This window comes from Melanotaenia boesemani, chromosome 9 (genome assembly GCF_017639745.1).
Source record: "Melanotaenia boesemani isolate fMelBoe1 chromosome 9, fMelBoe1.pri, whole genome shotgun sequence".
In the NCBI taxonomy this organism is placed as follows: domain Eukaryota; kingdom Metazoa; phylum Chordata; class Actinopteri; order Atheriniformes; family Melanotaeniidae; genus Melanotaenia; species Melanotaenia boesemani.
In genome coordinates, this window is record NC_055690.1 from 25,139,304 (window position 1) to 25,158,949 (window position 19,646).

Below are 19,646 nucleotides of genomic sequence, written 5' to 3' on the forward strand. Positions count from 1 at the left end.
CAACAGAGCCAGTCTAGCTGCACTTATTTCTGTTGGCTTCTCTTAACCTGCAGCATGGAGACTTGGTTTGACTGGTACAGCAGTGAAGTTAGAGGACAGTCACTATCCGTCAGTACTTTCAGAATCCACCTGCTGTGGTCTTATTTCGTAGAAAAAGAAACAGCTTTTCTCTACACTTTGCGATAGTGAAGTGCTCACATGTACAGTAGTAATATCACCTCACAATCACCTTAAAATTTAATCCATATGTGCTGGAAATTAGCACACTTTTAGGTGCTAGGAAATATCACACATTTAAAATTTGAATAACAGCTTCACTGTAACGCTCATATAAGCAATGTAAAGTGTAATGTTACATGATACCAGAAAATGTCATCATACAGTGAGAATGCAACGTTGTCCTAGTGAGGATGCACCAAGGGAGGAAGATGAGAGGCATAGACTAAGAAACAAAGCAACAGCTTTTACCTCACTTCTCTTATTTCATTCTCAAGCTTGTTCCTAAAGTTTAGCCATCATGAGTACTTGGTTATGGTTAGGCAACAGCTTCTTGGTTAGGTTGAGGAAAGATCCATGTTTTGGACTGAATCATATCACAATAAGCTGAAGGTTGTTTTGATGATGTATCAACAGGAAGGTGGACATACACACACACAACTGCTAAAAGTTGCCTATTTGAACGAATGACTTATGATGCCGTCTTTTGTCATTTCACAGAACCTGAATAGAAACCACAAAGTTTCTGAAGGTTTATTTAGTATAATAAAAACTGTAATTCAAATCTGACAGGAAAATCCTCTTACAACTACCATTTTTGGGAAAAGTCTGTGCTAATCATTGTGTGTCTGTCGCTTATAGGACTGAGGGGGAAATAGTTTCAAGGGAAAAGTGCAGCAGAGCTTAGCTGTGCATAGTTAGCTCCTTGGAAAGTTTACTATGTATGGAAGGATAAACTATGTATGGAAGGATAAACACTTGTACAAGAGTCACAGCAGACCACATGAAGAAACATCTGGGGGTAATGTGTGCATACATGGTATATTTGTTTCTGTGCTTTTGGGTATGGGGACTCTATGAACTATGACCTCTTCATCATGAGTAGGTAATGCCCAGCCCTTTAATCCATCACACATACAAATATAAAACGTCATCAACTAAAGATAAAAATAAGAACGGTAAGGTTACAGAGGGGAGTTTTTAGATTTCAGACATGCTACCCAACACAAGTTAGTGCCACTGATAGTGAAATGGCAATTTGAGCTGAGTTTGATTTGCTGAGAGATGCCCTATAGTGCTTCCTAAATTAGCCTGTCTGTTAAAGTAAGAGAGTTTGCAGCGACCAGAAAACCATCTTTACATCTGGGAGCTAATAATGGAGATCTTTTCTTTCATAAAAACACAGAGTTTTGAGGTTATTTGGATTAAAACCATTTAGTTTTAGTTAACATTTCACTGTACTTCTTATTTAATGCTGCAGTGGAAGCATATACTATTGTCATAAGTTGTTCCTTTTTTAACACTGTATAAAGAAATACCTTGTTTTTGTCACACACAAAAAAAACCTACAAAATTGCAGATTTACAAAATGGAAATTTAAATAAAAGAGACAGAAACTCACAATATGGAACCAAAGTCCTAAACCCTGATAAAATACCCATAATCATATACCATACAAACAGCTTATAACATGTGATCATATTTCTATCATATTAAACTGCTAACAAAGCAGGCATAGATAGAGGCATCACACAGTTTCCCACTTCTTTCTCCTATTGTTTCTACCATTAAAAAATCTCATTGAAGCATTACTTTTTCATTTTAATGTCTTTGAAAACATCCAGGTTGGATTATTGGTAGTGCATCCCAGCAGGAACCAATAGTAGCTCAGGAAGGCAGATGTAGGTCAGGAGGCAGGGAGGCTGTGTTTGAATCCTAAATTAATTCAAATGAAACTATCATATCTGTTGTTTGTTCATACCTTTAGATACAATGCACTAAACAGATTGTCAGTTTCACATACTTCCAACTCAGTCTCCTGTATGCAAGCTGGACAATCTTCAGTCCTCTGGAGGAAGCTGACATCTCTATGATGATTGAAAATGGGCCCAAATACCCATTTTTATGATCTGGCATTTGATCAAGCATGAGACTTTTGCTTTCTTGTTTGTATTGTTTTATTGTTTTTAGTGTTTTATTGTTTTACCATTTTACTGCTATTGTTTCTGTTTTTACTTTGCTTTTTATTTTACTTTTAAATTTATTGCTTCTACGCTGAGTTCAGCACTTTGTTCAGCTGACACTGTGTTAAAGTGCTCTATAAATATAGTTGAGTTGAGAAAAAGGAAATAAAGTGCTTTGCTTTAGTTGTGTAAACTTTTGAACAGAAATGTGAATATACCTCTATACCTTCCACAGTCATGCCTGAGAGGTAATTTCACAGTTTGTTTGTAGTATGATGAGTTATCTTTTTTCAGCATTCTTCACATAAACGGACTTGATGCTTCAAGAGAAACCACAGATCCTCAAATTTTCTTTTTTATCCATCAGCAGCAACAGCACACCCCAGATGACCAAACACACACACCTAGTGATACTGACAGATTGCAAAAAGGGGGGGGGGGGGGGGGGGGGTACAGAGTCTAGGAACACACACTAAGCATAATTGGACTTGGCCTGAGGCCAGACTGCCCCTGCGCCAACTGTCAGTCATATTACACTGCTAACAAAGAATGCAATAAATGCCAGTTAATCAAATCAAACAGGATACACTCTTAGAAACTAATACCACCTCACAGCTTATATTTCTGTTTTTGTGTCACAGTCATCCAACACTGGGGAATGGATTGCTTGTGTACCTTTTCCTAAGTACCTCTTTCACACATAAGCATACACACACACACACACACACACACACACGCAAAAGCACTCAGAGCAGTTTAAAAAAACATAAATGCCAAAAACCTGTCCGGCCTGTGACCCCCGAGCCAGCATAGTGTTTAATGCAATTAAAGTACATTAACACATGCAGCACAACTGTTTTTTTGTGAAGATGAAGAGTTGTAAAGTGTTTCCTTCTTTACAGTATTCTGTATCATCATAACCCCCACCTCTTCGTTTGATGTGCTTATTCTCAGTCATCCTGCTGTGGTGGGGTGAGGAACATCAGAGAGCTTTATACTTTTCCCAACTCCAGTTTCAGGATGTTGTAACTTTTTGAACTTTAAGCTCTGTTCCTGGGACTTTCCTCTGATAGGGGACCACTTTATTCCTGGCGACAGGTGACCGGAGAAATGTTGACAGAGAGCGTTTACAGGAATGAGTGAACTATGAAAGTTAAGACGATGGATAACAGTTTAAAGAGTTTGGTGTGGTCCCAGCTAAAAGTAATAAGTAAAGAGTTGAAACAGCTTAAATGACTGTATAAACAGCTAAGAAAATGGGTTTAGGTTTATTTAAACTTTATTCTGTACAGTGGAATGAAAATAAAAGGCATGAAGATAAAGAAAAATAAAAAAATTGAAGTTTTAGCAAGTAGATTGCTGGAAAAAAAAAAGATTTTGGGCTCTTTTGGCCAACTTTATTTCTTATAAATTGACTTGTGAATCAGTATAATGTAATATTAACACTTGGACACCATTTTGCACAAGTCTCCTTTAAATGACCAGGGCCAAAGCGGAATAAAGGCATGTTTGAACTTTGGGTTTCATAGACCAAATCCAAATTTATATACAATCAGTTGATATGAAGCAAACTCGTGGCTTCTAGGACTTCAGGGTATCTCATGTACAGGAGAATGTGCCTGTTTTTCCATTTATGAAGGAAAATATGTCTTAAACTATTTGCATCAGTAACTTAGGCCTGAAAATCAAGTGACAATAATGTTTGTTAATAGAAAGTTTTGAGCTTATTTTTATTTCAACAAATACAAATCAGATTGTTTATTAACTCTTTGCCAACATTTAGTCTTTATCAGACTGAAAGGGTTTTATTTTCCCTCAAAAGACAATTCTTCTCTGTCTACTGTTAACTATTTTCTTTCCTATCCAAAATACTCATGAAGACAACCACACAAGTACACAGACAGCGGTCAAATTTTTCATGCTGATACTTTTAGAAACATGCAGACAAATAAGTATGAACTTAAAAATGCGGATACACACTTACAGCCAATGAAGTGGGAAGCATGAATATGAGTGGTGTGATACCATCCTAAGGATGCCAAGGCAGAACTGAAGTGTGCCACATGGCTTTGATGTGAATCCAGAGCAGGGGCATGTAACAAACGTAGATACCAAATTACACCCTGTCCTGCTTTGATCTCTAAAACCCCACGCCTGCCTCTACAGAGGTAACAAGATTGTCTGTGTGTGTGTCAGAGTGTGTATAAAAGAGCTCTGTAGCTTTGTATGTTTTTCTGCTTAAGCATGCACATATGCATATCTGCGTCCATGAGTGCAAATGTGTGACAATGCACGCAGCGTATGTTTGTGGCAGACTTGTTCAAGCTGCTGCATTGCAGCGTCTGGCTGTGGGGAACTAAACCCTAGCAGCAGCTTGTACACGCCTGGTAAAAACATGTTCCTGGAGACCTTCTGCTCAGTTTGTCTTGTCGTCACATCGTCTGCAGTGGACTCCCCTACCCAGCCATCACAGCCGATGATGATCGGATTGCGTCTTGGATTTCCATCTGAACCACGCTCTAATCTCATGACTGTCAAGCGTGAATGGAACCACTTCTCAGGCCTGTAAGGTCACCCCTTGCAGGAATTAGCACAACACATGTTAATGTGTCCACCATTACTTAAGTGTGTCTGAGTCTTTGGTATAATGAGTGATATAAGAAATTTGTAAATCAAACTGAGATGACATCATGTTGAAACTATTAACACAATGTGTTTATGGTTTAAAGACTCACTTCCTGCTTTTCAGGCTGGACCTCTTTTCATGTTAACCTGCAACTTTATATGTAAAAACTGAAACCCACTTCTAAGCAGAAATCATCTGTAGTGAAATTGATCCTTTTTTTATTTGAGTTAAGCTTTTGAGAGTTCAGCTTTAATGTCCACCACATTTTGTAACAGAATTCTTACATTTCATTCATTTTAAATGCAGAACTTGTACAATTAAAGAAAAAAGAAAAATACACATTCAAATAGAAAATCTTTAGAACATAGAATATGTCCTAAAATATAAGAATCCTATAAAAACTTAATTTTATAAATAGCAAAATATGATTTGGCACTGAATGAAACTTCAGAGATTAAATTAATCTTTATTTAAGAATAAAGTGAGTCACTGAGTCATCCTGAGACTAAGGTGAAAAAAATTGTATGTTTTGCAACATCCTTGGTTTACGTTTCCCTAGTTTTGCATGTTAAGTCTGTCATATCTCTTCTCATTTCGTCTTTATATATGTATAAAAACAAGCAAACAAACAAAAACAAGAATTAAGAAATAGAAAAAACTGTTTGAAATGACCAGTTTTAAAGCTGAAGCTATAAACAAACAATATGGGCAGACAAATGACATAACTGTTGGCTAATGATAACAGTTGTGGTTGGTATACTAAGCAGCAGTGTGAATATACAGGAGTATAAATTCACTAACTAAAATAAATTGTTTTAACCATAAAGCTAAAATCAAGCTCCGAAACAGAGATAACTTTACCAAATGCCTGAAAGATGGAAGTTATTCAGAATTTTAAGATCACAATTTTAAGATTTTTAAATCACAAACCTTCAGTAAGTGCTTGGTAACAGTTTGGATCATGTCATGGAAAAAGAGCAGATCGAAGTACCTCAAGTCCAAAAAGACATAATATCACTGCAGTGCTCACTTCATGTATTAAAACGTCTTATCTCATGTCGTAAGACTTCGTTCTTAAACTACAGAGAATACCAATATATGCATCTAAGGATTTTCCTATGCACATGTAAAAATTAAACCAGTGAGCATTAAATGAGGAGAAAATTATGAAATGACTGACTAAATTTATAGATAAATGTTTCAATTTGGTAAATGTAATAAAAAGCTGTGGAATTGGGTAGTAGTGATGGAAGTGGGGTAATGTGGTTTGACATATAAGATAATATTTAAACAATAAAAACATTTGATTAACTATAGTTGTTGAAATTGCAAACAATCCCTGGAACATGATCCAGACCTGTCCATGAGTCCATCCGTCAGGCCTGTGGGCTTTTAGTCGGATGATAGTTAGAACCTCTAATTTAGTTAAACAATACTTGTACTCAACATTATGTTATCCTGTGTTGCTGGGACATCCTCTAAGGACTGCTCTCCCTTTACATCTGCTGTTACTATTACCTGGTTACCTTTCTTCCTTTTCTTTCTTTTTTTTATTTTATTGGCTAAAAACAGTAAAAATCTGGAGGAGACAGAAAAAGACGGAGAATGGAAAATGAAAAGTGGGAATGGACCTGACCTAGACAAATTTAATAACAGTCTAAATGAAGTGACAGTGAGTTTTATAATACACTACAATGATAACAGGACTGTGTAATATTTGTAAAGCTTTTTAAACTTTCATTAGACAGACATGTTTACCATTTGGCTATGATGACTAGAGAAGGATGATTTTAGAATGTAACCTAGCCTTGAGGGTTTATAAAGGAAAAGGGTTATAAAGTAGATTAACATTAGCTTTTTACAGCTAATCCCTCCCCTGTTTTTTTAGTGGAAAAACAGTGTGGGAGACTATGTCTGTGCATACATTGGTAAAGGAACTGAATGCTTGTAAATACCTGAGCAACACTGTCAGGATAATAGAGACGGTGAGGTTGAATGCACTTCATGTGTATCTGGCGGCACTTAGTGGCAAATGTCTGCTACTGAAACGCTTTGCATCAGTGAGGCTTCATGAAACCTCTCACTTTTATGATTATAAGGCATTAATGTTATTTCTGACACTTCTGTCATCTTAAGAATTACAGTATATCATTGGAAATACTGATATAATAGTGTTGCTGGTCAGTGATGCTAAACCAGTATGCTAGCTGTTTACAAACACATATAAACAATTGCCTGCCAAAATAGCTGAATGATGTAATGGAAACTATGAAGAGACTGGGACCTGATGTCTAACTAGGAACACAGGGCAAAGTATGAAGGAGCAGCATAAGTTTGCTTAAATGTTGTGGTTTTGCTTCACTGGTGTGACTGTTGTTATGTGTGACAGCATAAAACTGTTAACTAATTTTGATGGGATCATTACCAGGATAATTAAGGCAGAAAAATACCAAGGTTAAAAAAAGGAAAGTGTAAACATAAGCCGCTTAATTTTACATTTTAACCAGGCACTTCAAACAACCTTTTTAAGTATTTAAAATTCCAGCTCTACATGCTGATCAGATGAGAGAATGTTTACAAAATTATGCACATCTTGGATTTCCACACGCTCTCAGAGAGAAGTTTGTTCATTTCAGAGTTGTTCAGTTCATCAAACACGCCGCTGCCAATTATTTCCTTCTGCCATTGGATTGAGACTGCACCTGTACTAAACTCTTTGAAGAATTTCTCATCCTTGGCATCAAGTTTGACATCCATGACCTCAGTGTTGTCCCGAAACTCATCAATGTCTTTGGCATAGACCACATTAGGGTTTGGCACCCAGGGAGGCTCCACCAGCCCTGCCTCCAGACGGTAATAATTTATATTCTTGAAAAACACATGGTTTCGTGGGTCATCACTTTTACTCCTGGCAAAGACAAAAAGAGGTTACATAAGTAAAAGAAAAAAATTTAATAAAAGACTAATGATTAGGTTTAAGTGATTCAATGTTCTATGTTGCTGATATGGGAACTTGTTGTTGGTTAGGTAGGCTAATTATTATTAATTAATTACATAAGTTTCACTAGAGAGTACTAGATGTAAAAATCAGTAAAGTGAATAGTTCTACATTTTTAATGGCACCTTCCTTGCTCAATGTTTAAAAAACAAACAAACAGACCAAGTTTCCAGAAAAGATGGGAAGATTTCTAAAAATGCAGCAAAACTTGTCAAATCAGCTGCAAACACATACTGTACAAAGGAAACTTTTTGTATGATCTCTGCTAACCAGAGATCATACAAAAAAAAAAGAAGAGAGAGAGAGAGAGAGAGACAGGGGCAAAAAACAAACAAACAAAAAAAAAGACAAAAAAGATAGCAATATGCAAGAAACACTAGTGAGGGTGTCATGGTTAGATATAAAAAGAAAATCCACCAAAGGCTTAGTCTTCCCATGCTAGGATGCATTGTGACTCAATACTTCTCAACCATTTTTGCTTAACTTGGTGTACTGCTGCATCCAGACATATAATCTCAAAATGAAATAAAATACATTTATCAGCTCTGCACAGAAACATACGACTATTGTAAAGCACTTCTTGTCTTGTACATGAAATGTGCTATACAAATAGATTTGCCTTGCCTTGCCTATGGTGTCTATTCAGAGACAACATAGTCATATGGTGCCAGCCATGGATGTGGACCTGTGGTGATGTAATATAAATGCCTCATTCTAAGACAGGGGTGGCCAACGTGGGTCCTCAAGAGCCACAATCCTGCAGGTTTTCCATGCATCCCCGCACCAACACAAATTTTACAACGCAGTGACGTGCGATGAAGTTTATGGCTGGTGAGGCACTGAAAAGAGCATCTTATTTCAATATTCATTCAACAGCATGCAATTGGTAATGCTTCAAATCCTATCAGCATTCCTCTTTCAATTACACTCACACACCCACTGTTGCGAACTCTTCAGTGAGAAAAGTAGCTACTGGCTGTCCTAAAAGTCACTAGAAATCGCTAAATGACATCATCTAATGTGTATAGTAGCCTGGTACATGGAGGCTGCTGTGGAGAGGAATGTCATGGAAAAGGCGAAAAATGGACAAAAAGACAAGCTAAAAATTTTTAAAATGGCAAAACTAATAAAAATAAAACTAATTCTTTGGTTAATATTTTCTTTTATTCTAGTTTAATTTTATTAAGTGTAGGTTTTCTAATTAGGAGGCTGCAACATTTCACAACACTTGTTTTCCTTTACACTCTTCATTAATAGACATTAATATCTGACGGTAAGCCAGCTGAGATCATCCTGCACCAGCTTTGAAAGTTTCATTTTCAGCCTGGTCATGAAACAGGTGATCATCTCCTGCTCTGAATGCAGCTACTGCTGTTGCCAGAAGCCTCTTCTGAATGCTTTTGGACAGGAGAGGGGCCTGCGCAGCAGCACCCACTCCTCATTGAGAAGAATAAACTACTTTCATATACGTCAGTCTACAAAAGTCTCCAATACTGAAAAAGTCGCCAGATTTGTCGCTAGTCGCTTAAAAAAAACAAACAAACAAAAAAAAGGTTGCTAAACTGGCAACATGCACACGCTGGTGTGTGAGTGCGCCCCCTTGAGGTGAGGCAGAGTACTGTTTGCCTCACCTGCTGACTTTTCTCTGCACTTTATTGTACGATAAATGGGAATATTTCTATCTACACAGACTGTAGATAGTCATCGTGTATAACAAATATTTCTGTAAAGTTCATATTGGCAATATGCTGAGGAACAGAAAACGGCACGTGTCATGCAACACAGTTTGTGTTGGATGGTACAGTCAGAGCTGAGGCACAACTCGCCCGTGCCTCCACCAGGGTTTCTGCACTGGATTTGATAGGGAAATACTCAAATTTGGCAATTTTTACTTAATAAACTGTCAAAAAAGTGTCAGAGTCATACTGAAAATGCATTTTTAACACAGATCAGTGGAAAATATTAATATTTATTGTATGTTTTTTCTTTATCATGACAGGTGAGGCACTGCTTCACCTGCCTCCTCTTACCGCACGTCACTGGACATTGGCCACCCCTGTTCTAAGAAAATGAAAAACATAACAATTATATTTTGTATAGCATTTGAATGCCAATAGAAACAAAGATTTTGATAATAAATTAAATTGTTTTGTCAGATCCCTTTGTTTTTATTATACCCGGCTCTTTTTAATCCTGTTAAGCATATAGAGGACCATGACGAGGATGCTCAAACCACAAAAACCAGCAGACAGTTGATCATCTAAAATCTTGTATACAGCAAAAACTGATACAAATTCCAACAGAACTGCAAAAAACAATAACAAAAAAGCTTCCTCAGTTTCCAAACAATTAATGTCTTTGTTTCCTAACAAATGTGGTCACTGACACAAACACTGCTTAAATAAACTTAAGTGACAGACAATTCTTACCGGCTTCCAAGGCGATGTATAACCTTCTTCTTGAGAAATTGCTTGATAATATCCTTTGTGGGAGCATCAAAGAGTTTGTTTTCAAACTTGCACTCATCCTCCAGCGTACGTCGAGTCACCTCAGAATTCTGCACCTTTTCCCTGAAGTCTTTAAAAGGCAAGCGAGCAGCCACCATCTCGTAAATACTGCAGCCCACAGCCCACCAGTCCACAGATGTACGATAATACTCCTGCTTCAGAACCTCAGGAGCCATGTAGCCGGTCGTGCCAGCCTACGACACACAGAAGACAGAGGGAAAGAAGAGTAAACGCAGACTGGTGTGGAAAAATTATCCACAGAATTGGTGAGTTAAATTTTTATCCAAACTGACCACAACTGCCAGTGTCATTATGACAAGTCCTAAGTGAAATACTATAGCAAGACAGAAGTTTCTAGCTTTGTTGTGTTATTTTTGTCAGTTGGAAGGAAAATTAATCTGATCAAGAAATCAAAAATATTTAAATGATATGGAAAGAACATAGCGAATGACAGGCACTACCCATCGTTTTGTTCATAGGGCCATATACAATATCTTCTTCTGGAAAGCTCGGGGTAGTTTATCGGAATTATATCTGATACCACAAGAGAAACCCATTAAGCCTCATAAACATTTGTACATTAGATTTAAACATAACATTTCAGAACACAGAATATATTTTTAAGTAAAATAACTGAGAAAGAGTTCATTGCAATAAGTCAGTAAAAACAGCTTTTGGTCTATTCGGAAACATTCCTTTTACATCTTAGTTTTGCTTTCTGGTTCAAGTGTTTTCCACCTGTAAACACTAACCTTGACCCTCATCTGTCCATTACTACAGCATGTTTTTATTTTATTGTATTTTATTTAAATTTAAGGAGTTTCAGTAACTGAGTTATAAGAAAACTCAGAAAACAACTATATGAAAAAACATATATTCACAGATTTGTTATGATTTCCACATCAAAATTTTGTGCTCTGGGATTTGATCAATATTTTTCAGCTTTTTAGTTTTTTTCCCTCCAAAAATAGGATTATTTATTATCCAGAAGTCTCTATGAGCTAAAACAAGAAAAAGACCTCAAAACTGCCAAAAAAAAACTATTAATTTTTTTTAAAAAAGAAAAGAAAAAGGTTCAAGTGTACATACATTTATGCATGTAGAGGCCTAGTATCATCAATTTAAGGTCCTCTGCATTAGTCTCCTAGTATGGCTGCTAGTCCAAGTTAATCAGTTTAACTGGTTAACTGATGATTAGAAAAACCTTTTGCAATTGTGTTGCACAGTTGAAAACCATACCAATAAGGAAGCATGGCATCCTTTATGTTTATTATCTGAAACATCATCAGTTGTTTGTTTGTTTACAGATTCAAAATGGTTTAGACACCTGCCAGTCTGTTGAGCTGCTTAGAAGGGAAGACTTATTCAATGCGAGAAATTGCAAGGAAACGTAAAATCTTTTACGATGCTGTTAATTAGTCCCTTCAGAGAGCAGCACAAACTGGCTCTAACCAGGACAGAAAAGGGAGTGGAAGGTCTCGATGCCCAGCTGTGCAAAAAGACATTTTAAGAGAAAGTGTGCAGTTTATGAAAAAGATGTATCACATGTCCATAACTGGCACCTGCACTAAAAAGTACCCATCAAACACCAGTGTCAGTATCAACAGCAAAGAGGCTAATTCAGGATGCTGGACTTTGTGGTAGAATTACAAAGAAAAAGCTAAATCTCAGACAGGCCAATAAAAAAAAAAAAAACAAACAAACAAAAAAAAACAAAACAAAACTGAGAAGGGTCAAAAAGAGCACAAACATTGGACACTGAACAAGTGGATGAAGGTGTTGTGGACAGATGAGTCCAGGTTTAAGGTGTTTGGATCAAACAGAAGAAGATTTCTGAGACACAGAACAAATGAAAAGATGCAAGAATACTGCTTAATACCACCAGTCAAACACGGTGGAGGCAGCATGATGGTCTGCGGGTGCTTTGGAAGTGGTAAAATATGACATGTGTACCAAGTACCTTGAATTTTTTTTTTAACTCAGACAATATTGGCATGTCCTGTTCATTTGTTATATTAAACATTCAGACTAATTTCTTGTGTTTCCTTGGAAAGTGAGAGAATTTCCAAGTGATCACAAGTGTTTGAGCAGTAGTGTATAACATTGGATGTTTCGTAGTGTGTTAAAGGATATTTAAAAAATATATATACATAAAGGAGATTTGGGGGTTTTTGGTTGTTAGTCCTGTAGATGAGGTTTGATTGAGCAGGGAATTCAGAAATTACCTTCATTTGGTTTGGTTTGCTTTCATAATACACTTAAGAGGACCAAACTGCCCCAACAATGACAAGCAGTTATAACATCTGTCCATTATGAGCAGCAGGAGAGGCAGTGAGATTTCAGACATGTTGCAGTATGTTGCATCATACATCACTTTCTCTCTTTTGTCTGCTGGATGGTCAGTTTGCTTTCCCACTGTCAGCGCACTAGACCAGAATTCACAAGCACACCGAAAGCCCCTGGTATTCAAGAGCACCAGAGTCCAAATACACGTTCCCACTGCTCCGAACGGTCTGGGCTATCCGTGGAAGTGGACCAGGTATTGGTTAAAGCAGACCAAGCAGGTACCAGAGCCAGTGTGACTGCGCCCGGTCAGTGGTCGTTTTGTGGAACACCTCCCCCTAGCAATTATTATTTTAACTGTTTGACATGGTTGAAGTGGCTGGTCGGCTTGAGAAAAATGAAGTGAAAGAAAACCTAACCAAAGGAAGATGCAAAAACCACTAGAATTCCCCGTTCAATAAAATCGAGTCCCTCTGACTATCCTGGTGTGAATGCGTGCTAACTTTTGAGCTGAAGTTGCAGTTAATCAGTTAAAGTCACTCTGCAGTTAAAGCCATATTAGGCATTAGTACAGCAAATGTGTCAGGTCATTTCAACAAGCCCTGGACACACTACCATACAAATTTCTCAGTCAGCATAGTGGCCAAGGAAGCATGAGGTCAAGCACTTTTTAATTGGATTTATTTGTGTTCCACCAGGTCAAGCTCTGCGCTGTTAGATGAGTCATTACATCTATTCTTGATAAGCTACTTGCGGCGTGTAGTGAACTGTGTAAAGGCATTAATGAGTGAAAGTAGTGTTTGTATCTACAAAATAAATCAAAAATAATTTTGCAATAATTACATGTCTGAGTAAAAGCCATGGAGAATAGTAGCAAGTTCTGTTCTAGTGCATACAAAATACCATGCACTTGCACAAACCACATGTAAATGTCTGACAGTGACACAGGTTTATCTGCAGGGACAGGTCACACTACTAACCCTCTGGCAGATCATTTTTCCTTTTGGCAGCTCCACAGCCAATCCGAGGTCTGACAGTCGACACTGGCCTTTACTATCCAAAAGCACGTTCTCTGGCTTCATATCACGGTACACGATGTCCATAGAGTGCAGGTGGAGGATGCCAGTGATTATCTGGGCTGTGTAATAAACAACTCGCTCCATACGGATACCCCTCTCCCCTAATTCGTAGATATGAAACTTGAGGTCTCCCCCCGACATCAAGTCCATGACCAGGCACAAGTGGGTTTTGTTTTCATAAGCATAAGCCAGGTTTACAATGAAGAGGCTGTTGACCTTTTCCAGGATCTGCTTCTCCAGAAGGGCCAGCCTCTCGCCGCCTTTCTTCTTCAGACGACTCTTGCTCAGCTTCTTGCAGGCGTACATGTGGCCTGTGTATTTCACCTGCACTGCACACACCTGTTGGACAGAGCAATAATATATAAAACTTATAGTAACTTACTGTTTTTTTTTTCTTCTATTATCTTTATAAAACTGTATATTATAAATATGTATATTTACGCAACAGCCCATGAGTTGGGAGTTAGGAGTCACTTGAACTAAAGATTCGTTTAATAGCTCATTCATTCAATGCTTCATTTGAGAATTTTCAGGCTTCTTCAAAGCTCAATAAGTTCAGCTTCATGTAATACTTGAATCCATTAAGCAGTTGATTTGTGCACTATTACATGGTTGCAAAGGGTTTTGGTACCTACCTCACCAAACCCACCCCTTCCCAAGGTCCTAAACTCATAGAAGTATTTGTCAGTGATCCTTTGCTTTTCCACCTCTTTCCACTGCAGGAATCTGTAAAAGAAGGGGCTTTTCTGGTACTCCAAGAAAGGTTTTCTCTTTAAGAAGTTTCTTGTGGCATCTCTTATTTGGTCCATCTTTTCCTCATCAAAGTTATTATCTGATAAAGCCCCGCACATCTTAGCATCTTTGCCTGTAAGGTAAGAGAGGAAAGTCTGAGACTCTGGTTGGCAGAACTTTGCAAGTATCCTCTGTTTGACCTTTTCTTTAGTTCCATCCTCAGCAAAGCTCCAGTCACTCAGCTCCTCCAGGAACTCAGCAGCAGCTACGCACTGCAGGTTAGAGGTCAGGAGAAACTGCTGAAACAATTTCCTCCCAATAGGTTGTTCCTCGCAAAGTGACTCATAGGTCTTCTCTGCTGCTTCCTGATGAGCTGAGGACTTCTTTGGCTCGGGCAGTGTCAGGGACACTCGCTGCAGTCTCAGCTCTTTCCAGTCACTCTGTTTATCCTTCTGGTAGGCCGTGTTGGCCACCAAGTTGCCCAGCCCTGCCAGATCAACCATTTTGGATGTATCCTGTGGCATACTGGTAGGTGGCAGATAAACTAAGAACACTTGTTCCTGGCATAACTGAGCACCTCAAGCTCCTGCATCCTGAACAATCTACCTCCTTCATTCCACGCCTGACTGAACCCTGAAGGATTTGCTGGTAACTAAGTGCCTTCGCCTGTATATGTGAGGACGGCAGATAGGCAAAGCAACTTATGTGGTTTGAACTTAAGAGGATTTAGGCTGGGCTATTCTTAGTAGATACTTGCCTGTGTGCAGTGAGTGAGCTGCCATTGTGACATGATAAGGTAAAAGGTCCTATCCCTACCTTATTTCAACTTTTATTTAAATGAACAGGTGACAGAGTACACAATAAACCACATCTTAACAGAAACCAGTTAATACCAGTTAGAAGTGCAGCCAGTAGTGATTTGATCTTAGACCATCAAGAGATCATTTTAATACCAGTTTCATGAGAAAATAAATGATGAAATATTTAGCATGCAATTGAATCAATATAAATGACTGTTATTAACAAAAACATAATAAACACCAGTGTGATTGATAAATATGGGCTTTAAAACAACACTGAAAGCACTTCTTGTTGACTTCCCCCACATGTAAAAAGGCTGATACCACCTTCAAGTCATTAGATTGATGTCTTAGTCAATTACCCACGAAATTCCACTTGCAATATCCTTTGGCAAGGAATCAAAGTTACATTTTGTGAGCTGGTTGAGACAAGACAGCAGAAAATCCTTATACACATGCTAAAGAAAAATCCAATTATTTAAGTAACTTTCATGAGATTATGTAAATTATCAACAAGGTAACATTTAGCTGCAGAATGCCAGACTTAGCACACATGTAATCAAGGTAGCAGGGCTGTCAACCACTTAGTTCAGTTTTCTAACTGAAGCAGATCAAGAAGTCCAAACCACAACTAGTCATCTTTTTCATCAATGGACCTCATTAACAGACCTCTGGCTTATGGACTAGATACAAAACATATCTGAAAAGACAAAAAATTAGTCTACAGATCATTATCTGAATGTAAAAAAGTGCAATCCATTAGAATTTAAAGGTATTTATTTAGGTATTTGCAGTTTTAGATTATTGTTATAGTTTGAAACCAAGTCGCCTCATGGGAGGTCAGTGTGCACTTCCCTACAAAATTAAATACAGTTGTTGTATAACTACACACAATATCACTCTCCACAGTGGCACTTGTTTATAGGAATTATATACCAAGGATATCTGGATTACAGCTATTCACAATTCTTTATTTTTTTTAAAAAGAAACTCACATATTCAAGATGTGCTAAACACTACAACAGACAATAATGTAAAGCCAACATGTGACCGAAACACTGCAATACGTTTCATTGGTCTCTTCATGACTTGTTCCTTTCAGCGACCAAGCTGTGCAGGTTTAACTTTGTCCATCGTCCTCCTATACCAGGACTACTGGAGACATGCAATCGTTACTAGGAGGACCACAAAGGACGCTGCCGGCATCACTGGCAAATCTGTCACCACTTGAGTGCAAACATGAAGTCCACCTGGATGTGATGCTCATTTTCCAATCCTCTGAACCACCCAGTCCTGTTGGCAGAGGGGGCAGCGATTGTTCTGCTTCACCCAAAGGGACATGCAGCAGTTATGGAAGGAGTGGTTGCACTCTCCCCACACAACTGAAAGACAGAGGCAATACATGAACAATGTGATACACTGCAAACAAAACTGTATGACATCAGTGTTTAAAATGTGGATTATTTTCTGGTCTTTGGCTAACTAACTTGAACCATGTAATAATCTTAATGTCAGTTTATCCATGTGCAATACTCTGCCTAACACAGTGAAATTAATACCTTGTGAGATCATTAATGGAGAAAAAAAAGATTATACAGTTATTATTATTAAGATTATACAATAGATTTGCTTTTATATTAATTTGATTCATGTATAGTACCTGGATAACTAAGAACAATAAGGATCCCTTTAAGTGCTATCACAAGGCTAGTTATTTACTCTGCAAGTCAACCCAGGTTTTACAAATCTGCATACATGTTCAAATAAAAAGAGAGGACTACTATGTAAAAAAAATAAGGAACTCTGCATGAAAAGTAAATTTGTGTTTGGTGAATTATTGCTGTATTGTACTAATGCATCTTTGCATTTCTCTTTATTTATTGCCCTTTTAAATATCACTGCATTTTTAAGGAAAACACATATGAGCAGCAAAGTTGAGTACCCATTAAAAAAACTTGCATATTTTCACAGGCTTTTCTTGCTGGGCTACTTCATTAATTTAATCTCAAACCTAACCTAATGAACACTGGCATGTGAGGAAATTTAAAAGCTATGAATAAACGTTTCAACATAACCTGATCCTTAATGTTTTATCATTGAATTGTTACTTTTTTTTTAGTGGAGATGAGAAAGATCAAGATCACAATAACTTCTTGGGAGTGCCTTAACCACTGTTTTCTCTTGCAATGCAGCATTTAGTCTTTCTCTAAAAGTACAAATATTGCGAAGCTATTGCTTGTGCTCAGGCCTTTCTCAATTGTTTATTTTTCAGTAAATTCTAAAAAATGTCTAGTCAGGTTCTGTTGTGGGTTAATATTAAGAGATAATGTCAACTGGCATCTGCTTGATGAGTCAGTCCTATTTTCTGGCAAGTCATTATTTTGAAGAAGTTGGCTGCATGTTCATAATTTAAAATAACTTATTACAGATAATAAATTAGTTTCTTGAGTAGCTACCAATATTAGCAATTTTACTCAAATAACAGTTTTCCATTTAACTTCTTCAGTGGAACAATTATTTTACTGTTGATTTGTACTGAAAATCATTTCAGTGCTATATAAGGTAATCAGTTTGATTTTTGCTTTAGCTCTCCCAAATATATGCTGGTTGTGCCTCTTATTCTAAATGATCATAAAATTATATTATGTATGAAGTATGCTATATAAGTGTACTTAGCTTTGATTTATTTAGAGTTGTGTCACATGGATAGTAATAGATAACACAAAGTGCCTCTTACATGTCCAACATTAACACTCCGAAGTAGGTCACGCATCCTCTGCAATTAGCTGGTTTAGTGGCTAATGTATGAGAGCTTCAACAAAGTAGCTAATGCTAGCTTGTTGGAATAATCTGCCCACTGTTCATGTTTTAGTGTCATATTCGTCTTACCAACACAGTCCTCTTGTTTATTTTCCGCCTGGCATCGGAGGCAGGCATCTGTTAAAACGTCAATTAAATTCGTTACAGTACCACAATACCTGGCATTCAGGCATAAATTTAAACAAACACGCTAGCTTCATTAGCGGAGCATCTGCTAGCTGTGTAAAAGTTCATCCGGCTTACCCATCACTTGTACCCGACAAATGGCACAAGTATCGCACTCCACGTCCCAGCTCCACATTGCTACTGCATTCCACTTCTTCAGGGAAAACATCTTGTCACCACCTGACTTTGACCCTGAAGAAGTATTATGTGAGAGGACTAAACCCGGCTCGTCACCGTCGTCCATCTCTGCTGGGGAACAAGCTAACGTTAGCTTAGAAAAGGTAAACAAGATGGACGGCACAGGCTAGCAATAGTAGTAGTGCTAATGCTAATTATGTTAGCAAGCGTGTTGTCTCTATTAAGACGGAGGAGGGAGCTGTTTTTCAGGATTTGGTGACGATAACATAAATACATCACACTTGTCGAAATACACAAAGCAGCACACACAAATGTCTTGGCGTTAAAAGTAATACCACCATCGAGCGAAATGCATTCTTTGTTGAATTGTTGCATTTCCATTATCACGTTTCAGCATGTAGCTAAATCAAGGATTGCTACAATATTTTTGTACCAGTTGACATTTTGAAGTACTATTTTAGAAAATTAATATTACTTTATCAAGAAACCACGAGATACTAGAATTCAACTCAATATTTTTACATTTTGTACCTCATATTTATCATATGTACCCTCAATTGTTTACATTCATTTGTTTTAATTAGCCTTTGGCAGCAGTGTGATAAAATAGGCAAATCTCAGCTGGAGGTGCAAAGAAACTCACAGTCACTGTTCCCATTTGGAAGAAAAACAAACTAATAAGATATTTGTTCAAGTGATGCTTCTAGAACATGATCATTAAAACAAGCAACTTGAGGATATTTTCTGCATGTCCCTTTTAATGATAACCTTCATGCCTTTTCCTAAACACATATTGAGAAACTCTCACTTGTGTAGCACAGTTGGAGTGCATCATCTCTGCTCTTATTATGTCTGTTCTGACTTGTTTAACTGAACTGAACATACAATACAGAACTATCGGGTTTTATGGAGCATTCCTTAAACCTGACTGCTGACTTAAACACCTAAGTTTATAGGTTAATTCAGATGGAAGTGCATTTATTGTAAAAAAAAATTTCTCTATACACTCTTCACTGAATATACCACCAATTTAAACTAAACATGCTGAAATCTGTTATATAGTTGAAATAGTAACATTATTAAATGGTAAATAGACTTGTACTTATATAGTGCTTTTCCAGTCAGCTTGACCACTCAAAGTACTTTACACTACATGTCACATTCACCGATTCTCACACACACACCCCAATAGGCACATGGCACCGTGGGGTTAAGTGTCTTTCCCAAGGACACTTCGACATGTAGTCAGGGAAAGCCTGGAATCGATCCACTGGACTTCTGGAAAACAACTGCTCTTCCTCCTGAGTCAGCCATCAAT

At 37.6% G+C, this 19,646-nt stretch overlaps 2 protein-coding genes across 2 annotated transcripts; both read right to left on the reverse strand.

Moving 5' to 3' along the window:
• Positions 1-7,380: 7,380 nt before the first annotated feature.
• Positions 7,381-14,908, reverse strand: grk7b (G protein-coupled receptor kinase 7b). Its single transcript, XM_041994016.1, has 4 exons — positions 14,309-14,908; positions 13,575-14,012; positions 10,234-10,505; positions 7,381-7,714 (listed from the first exon to the last, which is right to left on the reverse strand). The coding sequence occupies exons 1-4, from the start codon at positions 14,906-14,908 to the stop codon at positions 7,381-7,383; spliced, it is 1,644 nt and encodes a 547-aa protein (XP_041849950.1).
• A 730-nt stretch (positions 14,909-15,638) lies between these two features.
• rnf7 (ring finger protein 7) lies at positions 15,639-18,515 on the reverse strand. The gene is made up of 3 exons (XM_041995603.1): positions 18,269-18,515; positions 18,095-18,142; positions 15,639-16,587 (listed from the first exon to the last, which is right to left on the reverse strand). Exons 1-3 carry the CDS (start codon positions 18,432-18,434, stop codon positions 16,469-16,471), a joined length of 333 nt encoding a protein of 110 aa, XP_041851537.1. The 5' UTR covers positions 18,435-18,515; the 3' UTR covers positions 15,639-16,468.
• Positions 18,516-19,646: the final 1,131 nt, after the last annotated feature.

Excerpts from the sequence above, each read along its gene's own strand:
- rnf7 (XM_041995603.1), bottom strand. The coding sequence starts at position 18,434 with ATGGACGACGGTGACGAGCCGGGTTTAGTCCTCTCACATAATACTTCT. Across the intron at positions 18,143-18,268 it reads TTGTCGGGTACAAGTGATGG|ATGCCTGCCTCCGATGCCAG; the intron begins GTAAGCCGGATG and ends ACGTTTTAACAG. Across the intron at positions 16,588-18,094 it reads TAAACAAGAGGACTGTGTTG|TTGTGTGGGGAGAGTGCAAC; the intron begins GTAAGACGAATA and ends TCTGTCTTTCAG.
- grk7b (XM_041994016.1), bottom strand. The coding sequence starts at position 14,908 with ATGGTTGATCTGGCAGGGCTGGGCAACTTGGTGGCCAACACGGCCTAC. Across the intron at positions 10,506-13,574 it reads GAAAAATGATCTGCCAGAGG|GCTGGCACGACCGGCTACAT; the intron begins GTTAGTAGTGTG and ends TGTGTGTCGTAG. Across the intron at positions 7,715-10,233 it reads ATACATCGCCTTGGAAGCCG|GAGTAAAAGTGATGACCCAC; the intron begins GTAAGAATTGTC and ends TGTCTTTGCCAG.